Source organism: Quercus lobata, chromosome 3 (genome assembly GCF_001633185.2).
Source record: "Quercus lobata isolate SW786 chromosome 3, ValleyOak3.0 Primary Assembly, whole genome shotgun sequence".
In the NCBI taxonomy this organism is placed as follows: domain Eukaryota; kingdom Viridiplantae; phylum Streptophyta; class Magnoliopsida; order Fagales; family Fagaceae; genus Quercus; species Quercus lobata.
In genome coordinates this window covers 50,347,732-50,362,141 of record NC_044906.1, presented here as the reverse complement: position 1 = coordinate 50,362,141, position 14,410 = coordinate 50,347,732, and the positions used below count along the sequence as shown (strand labels likewise).

Genomic DNA, 14,410 nt, shown 5'->3' with positions numbered 1-14,410 from the left:
CTTCATATTATAATTAAGTCTGAATTCCTTGAATGATTTTGGTAGTGACTGAAATATCATATCCACTTGGGATTTTCCATCAATATCAGCACCTAAAACTTCTAGTGTATTCAGATTAGAGATCAGCGTAAGACAATGCTCCCTCACTGAAGTGCCTTCAGCCATTTTGGTACTATAAATTTTCCTTATAATTCCTTGCCTAGCAAAATGGCCTTGCTCACCAAACATCTCCTTCAGACTTAACATTATGTCCGAAGATAGTCATACATCCTGCATTTGATACTATAGAACATTTGAGATAGATGCTAGGATATAGCACTTGGCCATCTCATTAGATTTTTGCCAACGATCACATCGCTGTTTTTCCTTAAGAGGAGTATCTAATGATGGAAAGTTAGGACATGGTTGAGTAAGCACATATTTGTGCTCTTCAGCAATAAGAACAATGTCTAAATTTCTTTTCCAATCAACATAGTTGGATCCAATCAGTTTGTTTTGATTGAGAATAGCAACAAGTGGGCTAAATGATGCCATGATTAAATTTGAAAACAATAAACATGAATATAATAAGTAAACTAGACATTATCAATTAAGCATATAAACATATAGTATGGAATCTTAATAAAACCATATAAAATATGCAACGACAACCCAATCCCATGTTTAAAATTCCTTGGTAGCAAGTAAATTATAAACACTATGACTAATTGAGAACTATTCTCATTATTAGTGCTATCATGATAACTCTTATCAAACACTAATAATATGTCGTATTTCCTTTAGCCTCTAAGTAACAATGACATAGCTCCATAGGGAGGTTAACATTAAACTTAGTCTAGCGTACACCATTGCCTGAAATCTATGTGAGTCATTAAGTAACTCCACGGTAGCGTGGTCATTCTTAATGTAAAAACACATATCATCCATCATTAAGAAGTTTAATCTGTAGTACCATGAATTAAACACCCTCCGTTGGAAGCAAGGCACATACGCCAAGGCAAGGTGCTTAATCACACTACTATAAACTGACAATGGAGGCCATGAGATCCAACCCTTATATCTCTCTCCCACTAGATGTTTTAAAATAAAGGTTTTTAATTAGAAAATATGTGTAATCTCATTACACATTGCCTTGCACTTTATCTATGTGAAAACACTTAGAAAAATTCTGAATTCTCAGTTTTCGATCAATCGAATAAGTATCTTGATCGGTTGAAAAAAATTAAAAAAAAATTACTTAACAATCTACCTGGCTCGATTGGTACTCAATTGCTTCTCGATCGATCAAAAAAGAACATTTGATCGATCGACTAGCAATTGAATATCAATCGAATCAAACAAATTGGTCACTATTTCACTTGATCGATCGAAAACAATTTTCGATCGATCGAAACTCATGAAACTCAAATTTTCCATAATTTTTCTAAAGTAGTTTTCAATAGTTTTTCATGAACAAACAACCATCATATGAACATAGTAGACAAAGATTGATATCAAAACTGAATATCAAACTTAAACAACATCATAACATCAATATCAGTTTTCATCAAATAATAATTTCACACAACCATACAAAAAATTAAATGTATAATCTTCTAACATCATGAAACTATTATCTTGATTCCAAAGCTCACAAAACATGTTATACAAATTCAAAATTGAAGACCGCTCTGATACTAATTGTTGAAAAAACCCATATTTGTATCACATACAAAACATACACAGCAGAAAACTAATGGATCTACTTCATTTGCAATAGGTAACATGTACTACGTAAATTTCATAATATAAGAACAAAAGAGTGTACCTTGGTGCGATGAAATTCAAAACCAAGGATTAAAAGTACTTGGGAACACTCTTAATCTTCACTCCAATTCCACTTGTGCCCAAGAAGTATGGTCTCTCAATTAGTTTATATGTATGTGTTCAAGGGAGAATAAGAGAGTGTCCAACACTCATATACGAACCATTTCATTCACTTACAAAATTATGTATGTTTCTCTCCTTATAACTGATTATTTAATTGGACTAGCCTTTTAGACCATTCCAATTGGGCTTTAGTATGTAGCTTGGAGTGGGACCAAAAGGGAACAAATAAGATATTAGCTCCAATAGGCCTTGCATTTTTCTATCTACTCTTGACAAGTCCAAAACTACCATTAATTATATTTAATACTACTATATAAATACAATTGCACTCTAGGCCTTATTAATAAATTATATCTCAAAACTTTATTGTACATACAACCTCTTCATAAAATATTCGTAGTAATACAAAATCATGAATATAAATTGCCACTTTGAAGATTACTACATCTTAATCCTTGAGTACCTAGTTTAATCCTTTAAATTATTCATCATATATTTATGAAATCCAATTTCATAAATATATACTTTAGCAACTCCTTACTAAAGTGATTAAGCCTAATACTCTGAATAACCGAACTCATTAAACTAATCTCAAGAGAATATTTTATATCTTCGTTAAGAAATTATGAATTCAATCTTGAGAATATATGTTCCATCAACACTAAATGTGGCTACCCAACATACTAAGATTTTGATTATGACTTTAGATCTCACTCCTGATATATCAAAGTAACTTACACTTCATGATCAAGTCCATTATTCTCTCATAGCTTGGCTTGATATTGAGCTCGAGCTTGGCTTGATTAATGAATCAAGCCAAGCCAAGCTGAGCTGAGTTCAAGCTTTTATATTTTATAATGAGCTTAAGCTTGAACATTATTTGTAGGCTCATATCAAGCTCAATCCAAGCTTGAACATTCTATTTTTTTGCTATCAAGCCGAGCTTGAACATTCACTACTCAACAAAGCTCGACTCATTTACAACCCTACCTAACAACCATCCTAGTCACCTTCTCCTCCCCTTCCTCCTTTTCATTTTGGTCGACAAATCCTTTTGGGTATTGATTAATTTCAAAGTGCAGGTCATAAAGGAAGTTACCACCACCTGGGATTGATTAATTTCTCACCCTTTATTCTAATTTTTTTATGTCTTACAGTAATTTTTTGAAATCAGTTGCAAAATCTGGCCAGGGAAAGTATAGACCTTGTTTTCTCGCTAGAGTCCCAAATCGTTAACATTTAGGAACATAGAATTTGATTTGGCTGCATTTGGCATTTAAACATATCATCTAGAAGTACGTTGGTGGATTATAAGGAGATTCATTCCAATGAGACCATGGCTTGAACTTAACCAATATCTGCAGATTGGTTGAACAACTTAGAAATGGAGGGGAAGCAGGTGATTGGGATGGCATTTAGAAATTTAGAGACCTCATTTAAGTATCATTTATGAGTTGTTTTTTTTAATAGAAAATTTTACTAGTAAATTGATGACATTGCATAATCTAGACCTTTTATTATAAAAGAATGGTCAAAATTAAAATAACTTTACATGATAGAGTACTGTAGGAACTCTAGAAGATCTTGATTTGACATAATGAGGGTAGTTATGCCTGTTATCTAAGACTCAATATAACAATGACTAATAGTGATTAAACGTATGGAAAATATCCCATGGACAAGCCTTGTATAAGAAGAAATAATCCAATAAAGAGATCAAGAACAAGTATGAATGAGATCACTACCACACTACCAAATTAATTCTCCATATCGGTGCCATATCAAAGCCACTCTGAGATGTTTTTGGTAGGTGATCATTTGATTTGTTGACCATATAATCAACTGCTTCATCAGTCATCATCCGCTAAATCAAAACCATAACAAGAAACTCTCTTCCCTCTTTTCATTCAACATATGAAAAGCATAAAAGAGAAGTGAAGAGAATATCATTCAATCATTAATCAACTTCTATTACATTGATTCTCCCAAAACAAAAAAAAAAAAAAAAAAAACTTCTATTTAATTTAAGGAAAAATTTTAGTTCCTAACCTGTTTGAAACCATCTTCCTTCAACCCACCATGTGGCAATGGAAGATTCATCCATGTATAGTGTTAGTCAAATGACTTTTTTAATGAGTTATATGACTTGTTTAAATAATAAACACGAATAAACTTATAAATCAGAATTGAGAATTATTAATGATAATCAAGCTTCATACTGCTGCTGAAACATCCAAGATGCAGGTCTAAATGTCGGCATATGCAAAAACAATTCACACGAAGATTTGTCAGCAATTCAGGAAGTATAACTAGCTGTATCATATATGAGTCACAAAGATCACCGTTATCTTTGTAACATTTTTTGAAATTATGTACCAAGAACCGTACTTTTGGACTTCATTGTTAAGGGAAACAAGATGACAACAAGCAGACAAGAAAGCAAATACAAACAAATAACAACTGCAGTCGCAATCTGAATAACAGAGTTATCATATCACGCAGGCAATGCAAAGCTTTCCTGTGTCCACTGTGGTGGATCCATCACTGCACAGGCATCCGACTTCTCAAAATTCGCAACCTACATTATAAACCAGGTGAACATTTTAATTATCAATCAATATGTTTATAAATGAAGACATGCAACGAGAGGGACTTTTAAAAAAATAAATAAAAAAAGATGGTAGATAATACTTATACCATTTCATTGCAGCTAGGGCAGTAGTGATATTTATGCCAGAGGCAGTCCATTGAAGGACAAAGAAAGCAAATTCCAAGCATCATTGGCATCATGCAACCGACAACAGCTGCTAAACTTGGCTTCGATCTGGACTTGACGTGAAATATCATAATTAGAGAGGTAGGGGGAAAAGTACATTACTGTCTACCATAATAAAAAGATTACAAGGCCAGTAACATTTAAAAGACTCATTGTCAAATTTGATTGGCTCTCTAAGGAAAGAAGTATACTTATTCAATGAAACATATCCAGACCCTTCCCTATCTATTGATTGGAGCTGCCCCACCGTGGCTTAATGCAGGTATAAACACAACAAATGTGAAGCAGCAAATACAAAAGACCAAAGCTGGAAAGTGAAGTTCCCAAAAGCCAAATTGTCAAGGCCAATTAAAATGTGGGGAAGTGAACAACCAGTGATAAAGAGGGGTTTACAGCATTTTGTAGATATAATATAGGGAATCCAAAAAAATAATATTTATAATAATAAGATTTTCATCATAAGAACAGATTCCTCTGTTCTCAAGAAGGTCCAAACAAGAGGTGACAAAATACCTGAATGAACAGGATTCTCAGGACAACAGCAACAGCAATGCATGTGCAGGAACTGTCAACAATTATGTAACATTGGGAAAAATCTTAGATACTCTCAGAATACAGAGAATAGTGCTCCCTCCTCTCACATTCATGGTGGACCCCACCATAAATTTAATGAGTTGACCCCATCATGAATGTGAGAGGAAGGAATACAATTCTCCGTACTCTAGAAGTGCCTAAGAATTACTCGTAACATTGATGCTTATAAAGTTATCTGCTCTCATAAGTCTTTCCCAAGACATTAAAAAATTGACATAAGAGCCCAACTACAATCAATTACTATAACGCTGATAAAAGCCTCACATGATCTTCTTGTTTCCTTCTAATGTTTATGATAATGCCTATAAGTTTGATCTTTCCAAAACAAATGTGGTTGAAAGTATTACTTGACAAAAAAAGTTGTTGAATGTATTCTCATGATTTCTGTAAGCCACTAAAGGACATGGTCAATAACAAAAAACTACCCCCACCATTTTACAGGTGGTGAAAAACCTTGCTATTAAGGACCATGGTGAATTATTGACTCAGAGAAGATGATGTAACTGTATTTGTGACTAGTCCACTTTGGCAATAAAGGATAAGCCAAGAAGACTTCCAACTTGCACAAAATGGCTAATGCAACAGGGATTTGATGAGGGCAATACCACAGAAATCTAATGCAAACAGAATGAAACCAATTGGATAATTGAGAATTAACATACAAATCCACTGTAACTTTGGAAAATAAATAAAAGGATTGAAAAGGTTGTTTACTCTTTCCTCTAACTCACTCTTTAGCTTCCTTAGCATGGTCCCAATCACCAATTTAAACTAATCTCGAGACTCGCAAGCTCGACCATAAGCATTCCATAGTATCCAAATTAGGTGACAATTCCTTTCACAAGTGACTCTTTGGGCTTCTATTGAATCGTGAAATAGGTTTGATTGTCTATCTTTTTGACATAAGGCATCCTCCGGATAATTCATTGTCTTAACAACACAAGATCAGTTTCAAGGCAATAAGAAAGGATTGCTCTCAGTCACACATTAACTGCTACAATACTCCTCAATATCAAGGCCCTGTCAGGGCATCAAAGATCAAAGCAATTCTGCTATGCTAATCTAACATAATTTTGTGTGATTGTATTGATAAATTGTATCGAAGCCGGCCTGCTTGATACATGAACTTTGCAAAATATGACCTCTAAATTAAACTATAGTCACATCCTATACAATAGATAATCATCCACAATTTCACAATTCAGTTAAAATCAAATTCAACCAATATAAAATTCATAATATACTAAGGAAAAAAAATTCAAGATTTTTTTAATTAGAAATTTTTTTTTTTTTTTTGGTTACCTGATGTTAGTAAGTCCAGAACTACCGCAGTAAACGCAGTTGAAAGGAGCGGGGGTGTCGCGGTAAATAGTCTGCTGAATCGGAATACCCTTGGGATCTCCATAGACGGCGTTTGGTGGAGGCGCTCCGGCTTGGTATGGATTCTGTCCGATATAGTACGGAACTCCCATCACCACCCCTTCGTTTACCTTCGACATTTTTTTTCACTTCTTTCTTTCTTTTCTTTTGTGATCGTCGAATCAAAATTCTAATCCACAATTTGTCTCTCTTGTACGTTTTATTTTTTTATACACTTTTATTCACAATGACTAAAATGTCTCCGTATTGGACGACGCGGCATTTTGAATTCACTTTTACCGTTCTACCCTTCTAGACAAATGCATGGAAGCTACCCTGCTTGCTGATGGACATTTGATGGCGTTTGCATCAACGTCAATTCGCTAAAAATTCACGTTTCTAGAATATTTACGGTTACGTTTCTTACTGGGCACGGATTACCTCTAATGCTACAATGCAGTCGTTGACACGATGAACGAATTTTCCTGTGTGCCTAATTACGCATGGGTTTCAAACAATGCTGGTCTTCTGGAACTAAAAACGTATATTCGTAATATTTTTACAATAAATTATATTTGGTAAGTTGTTATTAGTTATAATTTGAACTTATTATTGAAAATATTTTTTTACCCACCAGTAATAAATAATAAAAATTTGTCTGTTAAGATTTGTTGTAAAAATGTTATGAAAATATTATGAACATAACATTTCTTTTGGAACATTATTTTGAAAACAAGACTTTTTTCTTCTTCTTTTTTTGAGAGGGAAATAAGACTAAAAGGTCATATTGATTAACAAGATATATATATATATATATATATATATGTGTGTGTGTGTGTGTGTGTGTATCTATATATGACCTAGCCCACTCATTCTTGCACTAATGAATTTTCAAACATCAACTTCAACATTTGCTTCTCCAAATGTTAAACACAAATAAGATTAGTTGTACCATATATTGGACTATGAAGATTTATGAACCTAATATATCTAGCACTAGATGTGTTTGTCATGCCAAATCTTACTTAAATATGATTGTTTTAGTACGTTAGTATGAAATATTAAATAAAAATAAAATTAAAGAATATAGAATATTAATTGGATTAATAAATAAAAGGAAGAAAAACAAATCACCAACAATAATATAAATAAAAATAGAAATTCAAGTTAGACAAAAATGAATAGAAATTGAGGTAAAATAGAAATGAAAAAGGAGAAGAAGAAATGGAGGAGTAGAGAGATTAACGAACACTTTCATTGTGTGATGAGGTGGGTGGAAAATACAAATTGAAAAGGTGAAGTAATAAGTTTCGATAAAGGAAGCTGTAGCCCAATAGTAAAACTAGAGATTGGAGAGGGAATTTGATTTTTCTCCTTGTCTAAACAGGTGGAAACCAACCTCTCTCTTCAAGCAGAAGCTGAGGCCATTAATGGGGTGACTTGTTTAGTGGTTTAACGTGGTTTTGAGAATGTAGTGGTTAAGAGTGATGCCAGAACCTGCATTGAAGCTCTTAAACCCCGTGGTTTTGAGAATGTAGTGGTTAAGAGTGATGCCAGAACCTGCATTGAAGCTCTTAAACCCCCTACTGATGCCATACCTTGGAGAATCTCAACCATATCAACCGATTCTCTTTTTTGGGCATCCCATGGCGAGCACTTTGTTTTTAGGTAATGTCCAAGAGAGTCAAACAAAGCAGCCCATGTTTTGTTCAAGGTTTTGCTCCTAGCCCTTTTCTAGACGTAATTTATTCAAAGCAACTCGATGTTGTATTTGTTGCTTAGTTTTTGTTTCTTTGTGTTTGTCAATAAAATTTTCTATTCATAAAAAAAATAAGTAAAACTTATAAAAGTTGGGCTTGTGTGATGTTGTGTTGGGATGAGAGATGGAGAAAGACTAACACAAGTTTAACATAGTTAAATAAATTTGAATGAAACAAGGATACGTGGGGGCCCATCCAATTTCATATCCGAGATCACTTATGGTTTTGGAGGAACATTATCAAACAAGATAACATAAAACTTAGGGAAGCAAGTTGATTGGTTGGAAGTGGTGCTAACATTCCTCTTAATCACCCTGATTAGTTTAAGTGTCTTGAGCAAAACATGCAAAATACAAACTTAGGTCCTGGAACTGTTGCTGGTCTCATAGACCATTCTAGAGGGGTATGGAAATGTGACCTGTTTAAGAAGCTTTATCCCCAACCTCAATGTCATGAAATCCTAAGAATTCCTATCTCCAAAATAGGGGTGATCTCAAATAAACTCTTATGGAAACACTCAAGCTCTAGGGAGTATAGTGTTAAGACTGCTTATAACTTACTGCTTAAGGAACATATTCAAGCCTCACACACTCAATTCAAACCATGCTAGAACCCACCAGAGGTGTGGAATTTAATTTGGAAGGTGAATGTACCCCATAAAGTTAGACTTTTGTGTGGAAGTTTATGCATGACAGCCTCCCTACCTTACTCACCTTGAAAAACAAAGGTATTCCTACTAACAACACATGCCTTATGTGCAAGGAAGAAGAGGAATCTACTTCCCACTTGTTCTTGTTGGAAAAACTGGTTTTACATCTCATACAAAACTCATAGTGGAAGCAACACAAAAATCTACTTTATTCATGAGAGATAACATATAACCTTGAATTCTAGAATAAAAAAAAGAAAGCGTACCTTGATATAGTACCTTCAATCTTCATCCCAATTCCACATGGTGCCCAAGATGAATAGTCTCTCAATCAGTTCTTGTGTACGTTGATTTTCCTTTTGAAAAGTGTTTTTCTAAGATTCTATAGAGAAAAACTATTTTCTCTTCTTTTAATCATACGTACATGTTAACTATCTTAGCAGTTACTTTATTTAATAACTATTATTAAATAAAAATTGATTATCTAATTGGGTTAGCCAATTGGGCCAAGCCAATTGGGCTTAAGTGTGTAGCTTAGGATGGAACCAAAGGGACTAATAAGACTCTAACTCCAATGAGCCTCAGACTTATCTATTAACTCTTGACAAGTCCAAAATTATAATTAATTATATAACAAGTACTACTATGGAAATATAATTGCATTCTAGGCCATATTAATAAATTATTTCCCAAGACTCTAATATGATATCATTTGACCTCTCCATAAAATATCCATAGTGAATAAAGTCATAATAAATTGTCACTTTGTAAACAACTATTTTATTCCTCGAATACCCAATTTAATCTTTTAGTTATTCATATTTATGAAATCTAATTTCATAAAATATGAACTTTAATAACTCTTACTAAAATGGTCAGCCCTAAATAATCAGTTCCCATTAAACTTATCTCAAGGAGATATTTCGCGTCTCTATAGAATGAGATTATGAACTCCATCTGGAGAATTTGTGTTCCCTTAACACTACGTGTAGTTACCCAACATACGAAGGTTTTGACTGTTAATTAGATCTCACTCCTAATATATCAAAGTAACCTACATTTCAAGATCGGGTTCACTATCCTCTTAGGATTAAGATTCTATGAAATTAAAAGTTGTGAGATTAATTATTTATATGACAGTTGTTAATTGAATAATTGATCTCACAAAGGTCTAGTTCAATATGTCTTACACACTCAAGACATATCAACACATCAACTAGAAGTCTCCACTTTCATGATCAAGACAAACCATCTTAGTTGATGCGTTATAATCTTCGTAGATGAAATGCTCAATTTCATCACCAACTACAAACTATATTTTGAGTTTATAAAGAACTTATGATTTATATCTTCTGTAACTAAATCACATAAATCACATATAATGCATTTTAAGGGCTATGATAATGTTCAATTAGTTCATTTACAAATAGTCTCATATAATTAAACAATTTAATTATTTATAACATGCCAATAAATTGAATTTTAGGGTACAAATCCTAACAGTTCCTTCACTGTCTTTTGCTAGAGCCCGCTGGCATGGATCTACACTGGCAGTTCACACTTTTGACTTAAGAGATTCTTCAATGTAGACTTGGATTAGTAATATCCTAAGCTGCTACAAGAATTTGGACCATGATATGATGAACTATATCCAAGCTATTTTCACCTATCTGTAGACTGCCTGAAATCATAGGAATCTTGTTATTCATGAAGGCAAGGATCCTAATCCTATGGAAGTCATACTAACCATTCAAAATTTAACTTGCAGGTTTCAGGATGCTTTCAGCAGAACAAGCGTGCAAAGAAGAAGATCTGTTCAACCTCCTTCTGCAAACCAGAACCTTGGAGGACCTTGAGATCTGTTAATCAAAATTGCTGGACTTAGGAAAAGAAGGACCATAAGAATTGCTTTTGCTTATAAAGCCATTAATCTCCAAGGATTTGCCATTTTCTTGAGTGGTACCAGTTGTGTAGCAGCAAATACTAGTGTAGCAATACAGGAGGCATTTGTGGAGATTGCCTTGACGACTAAGAGATTGGGTTTTTACAAATTTTTGTTTCTGTGCAGTAATAATAGTGTAGTGCAGGCTTGTAATTCAATATGTACTAATAGATGGCAGGAAATGGCTATCGTTACAGACCTTAGAACTTTACAATAGTAGGGTATTGTATGTAAAGCCTTTTGTGTTCCTAGAGCCATTTTGGGCTCGGTTTTTTTGTATAGCTGATCTAGCAACAACCATACCAGGGCACTGCAGTTGGGTTATCCCAGGTCTTTTTTAACTGGTTCTATTTTATTGGTATCTAAAATAAAAATTCTTTAGGGCCGGTTTTTTACTAGCTATAAAAAAATTATGAACATTTTTGGGGAATATAAGGTAGCTCCACCCCTACCTGCATGGCCAACAACCCCCCTAACATCCATAACTTCAACAGCTTGGATAGTTAGGAGGGAGTCACCCTCTATAATAACTTTCTCTAAGCAAAAAAGGTAAATTGTATTATGAATTAAATATTATTAACCTTGTAACATTAGAAAGCATACCAAGCTTAATTTGCAATTGTAAGAGACCACAGCTTCAACCTGCTAAAAATTTTCATTTAGGCCAAACTGACATGTAGCAATGAGATTGTGTTATTGTCTTTCAAAATTATGGTTCAACTAAGGATAACATTCCCTCTAGATCTAGGGATTTACATTTGAAGTCATTACTTATTCTAATTAAAGAAAAAAAAAATTGATTTTTTTTTTTTTTTTATGGAATTGATAATTTACATTTGATAGAAAGATAAAAAGAAATACGTCACCTTGGTCCTATATACAATCTAAGAAAGTACATGGCTTTGATTCCAAGTTACATTCTAAAAAATGAAAATTACATATGATAAAACCTATTCTACAAACCATAGACCTAAGATTGTAGGCTAAGGTAAAAATTGAAAAAGTGTTAGACGCCCACCTCACTTGGTGAATTGATCTTCTAAAAAACGGAATTCATGAATCCATGTCATGCAAGAAAAGCATTTTAACATGTGACAAACAAGTAAACTTGTTATTGTGTGAAATCAAATTAAAGATTAGGGTTTTCAAAAAGAGTTTTGACCATGTGAGTTTATTTTATAAACCCTAAGTGGATCTAACATGTTCACATGATTTATCTTATATCATTGAAGGCAAACATCATGACATCAATGGTGGAGCCAAGAATTTATCCTTGGGGGGCCAAGTTAAAATGTAACCATTGAATCATTTACATAGTATTTGTTATGTATAGTAATGTAAAAATAAAAAAATCAGAGACAAGTTGGTCTAGTGGTTTTTAAGACCTCAATAGATCCATGAGATATGGAGTTCAAAACTCCTAACCAAAATTTTGGGGTAATAAGGATTCTTCTATGTAATTACTTGATTTGTGTGGGACAAGGGGACTACACATATTATTCAAACTATAGAATAGCTTTTGGCACCCACATTAGCCAACACAAAAGAAAGAAAGAAAGAAAGAAAATGTTTAAAAAAAAAAAAACTATTAATATTTTCAACATGCAAAAGAAGTATTTTACAAATTAATAGATGTATAACAAAAAGTGTGAATCAAGCTAAATAGATATTTTCTAAAATTAATATTAATATTACACCTTTTACCTATATTTGATCAAAATCAAAGTGTTAAAAAAAAATGGCATATCTTGTCTTAATCTCCTAAGAATAGCTTAAAGGAAAAAATGTTAATTTATTTGACTTTTGAATGAGAAATCTAAGTTAATTTAGTCTTATTTTATTTTATTTTAATATTTTAATTGAATGGAAAGTTAAAGTTGGAATAAGATGGTCCATTATGAACCATTATAAAAGAAAGTCAGTGATATAATTTAAAAGACTATGGGTTCCAAATACTAAAAACTATCTTCACACACATATAAATTAATTTTGTAGGAGCTACCTAATATATAGATATATATATATATATATATATATATATATAATCAAAGTAAGCTATATTATTAAAAACATTCTTGGGCTTTGGGGCTAGCCCCTCAATGGCCCCGCCGCTACATGACATATCATAAATTTGAAGTTTGAGGATCTAAACTACTCAGTTTAGGGATTTATACCTAAATGCGATGTTGGATTCAAGGGGGAGCCTTGAATGCTTTGAGAGTAAGTGCAACACATTCTTACTTCAAGCCTTGGTATTCGGGCAGCACTTTGATTTGGTTTGGGTCGAGACTCGAACAGGATGAATGGTAACTTGTTGCATCAATTTGGGACAGGTGGCTCCTCCTTGGATCAACAATGCAACACCTCTTCTCTTTGAAGTTTTCTTTGAAGATGCTCTCGTGTTCATTGTGTTCTTCGAAGATTCAGGCAAAGTGATTACAAATCTTTGAGTTGGGAGGCTATCTTTAAGTTGTTTGCTATTGAGAAAGGCATGAATTGACATAAATGATCAACAATCATCTTAGTGGATTTCTCTAATAGCTCTCAAATGATTTCAATGTGCTTTGTGAAATGAGAAGGGGGGGGGGGGGGGGGGTTGATTCTTCTCTATTTATAGAGAGAGTAGATTGCTTGGATGGAGGGGGGAAGGAGGGGAAGTGAAAAGGAGTAGAGTAAAATTGGTTAAAAATAAGTTAATTCTGTGCTAAATTTAATTTACTCTACTTTACTCTATTCTCCTTCCTTCTCTCTCAATCCAAATTCCAAACAGACCATTAGGAATAAGTTAGGATGAGTTTGAAACTCAACTTTATTTTTTACGCACAGATGTAGATAGGGTTGTATAATGCAATCTGATATTGAAAAATATAGTGAAAAATGAAATTTGGAGGGAACTTAGGCTCAAGTGCCGATGGCACTTGAGCTGGGCCTTTAAGTGCCGATTGGCACTCAAAAAGCCCTTATCCAAGGTCTAATTCAAAACTTGGACTCAGTTCCTACCTTTTTTTTATTTTTTATTTTTTATTTATTTTATCTTGTTCCTAATCTGAATTTAAAAAAAAAAATAATAAATAAACTCTTTTAGATGGATTTTTAGAGTTCTTTTTTTACTTTCAAGTTTCCAGCTTCATATTCTTTATTGCAAAACTTGAGTTTTCTCTTTGGGCCAGCATTTGACCGTGGCCGAGGAACTACCTCTTCAATATTTGTAATAGCCATGCCAGTCAGCTAGTTTTTTATTTTCCTGCTTCATTTATTTTTCTGTTGGGCTTAACGCCATCGTGTAGAATTGTGGGCCAGATGAGGAACTTTGGTTGGGTTTTTGAATCCATGCCATGAGGAATCTGACTTGCTAGTATTAGTACTACTGGGCCAATCTAATTATCATTTGATACCTTTAGGGCTGTTTTGGTATCATTTGCACAACTCAGCTTGTTTGACTCTTCCTTTAGACATACGTA

At 33.5% G+C, this 14,410-nt stretch overlaps 1 protein-coding gene across 1 annotated transcript; it reads right to left on the bottom strand.

Annotated features, from left to right (window-relative positions):
• Window positions 1-4,042: 4,042 nt before the first annotated feature.
• LOC115979011 (GSH-induced LITAF domain protein) lies at window positions 4,043-6,817 on the bottom strand. Its single transcript, XM_031100949.1, has 3 exons — window positions 6,542-6,817; window positions 4,567-4,693; window positions 4,043-4,447 (listed from the first exon to the last, which is right to left on the bottom strand). The coding sequence occupies exons 1-3, from the start codon at window positions 6,736-6,738 to the stop codon at window positions 4,364-4,366; spliced, it is 408 nt and encodes a 135-aa protein (XP_030956809.1). The 5' UTR covers window positions 6,739-6,817; the 3' UTR covers window positions 4,043-4,363.
• Between the last annotated feature and the right edge of the window lie 7,593 nt (window positions 6,818-14,410).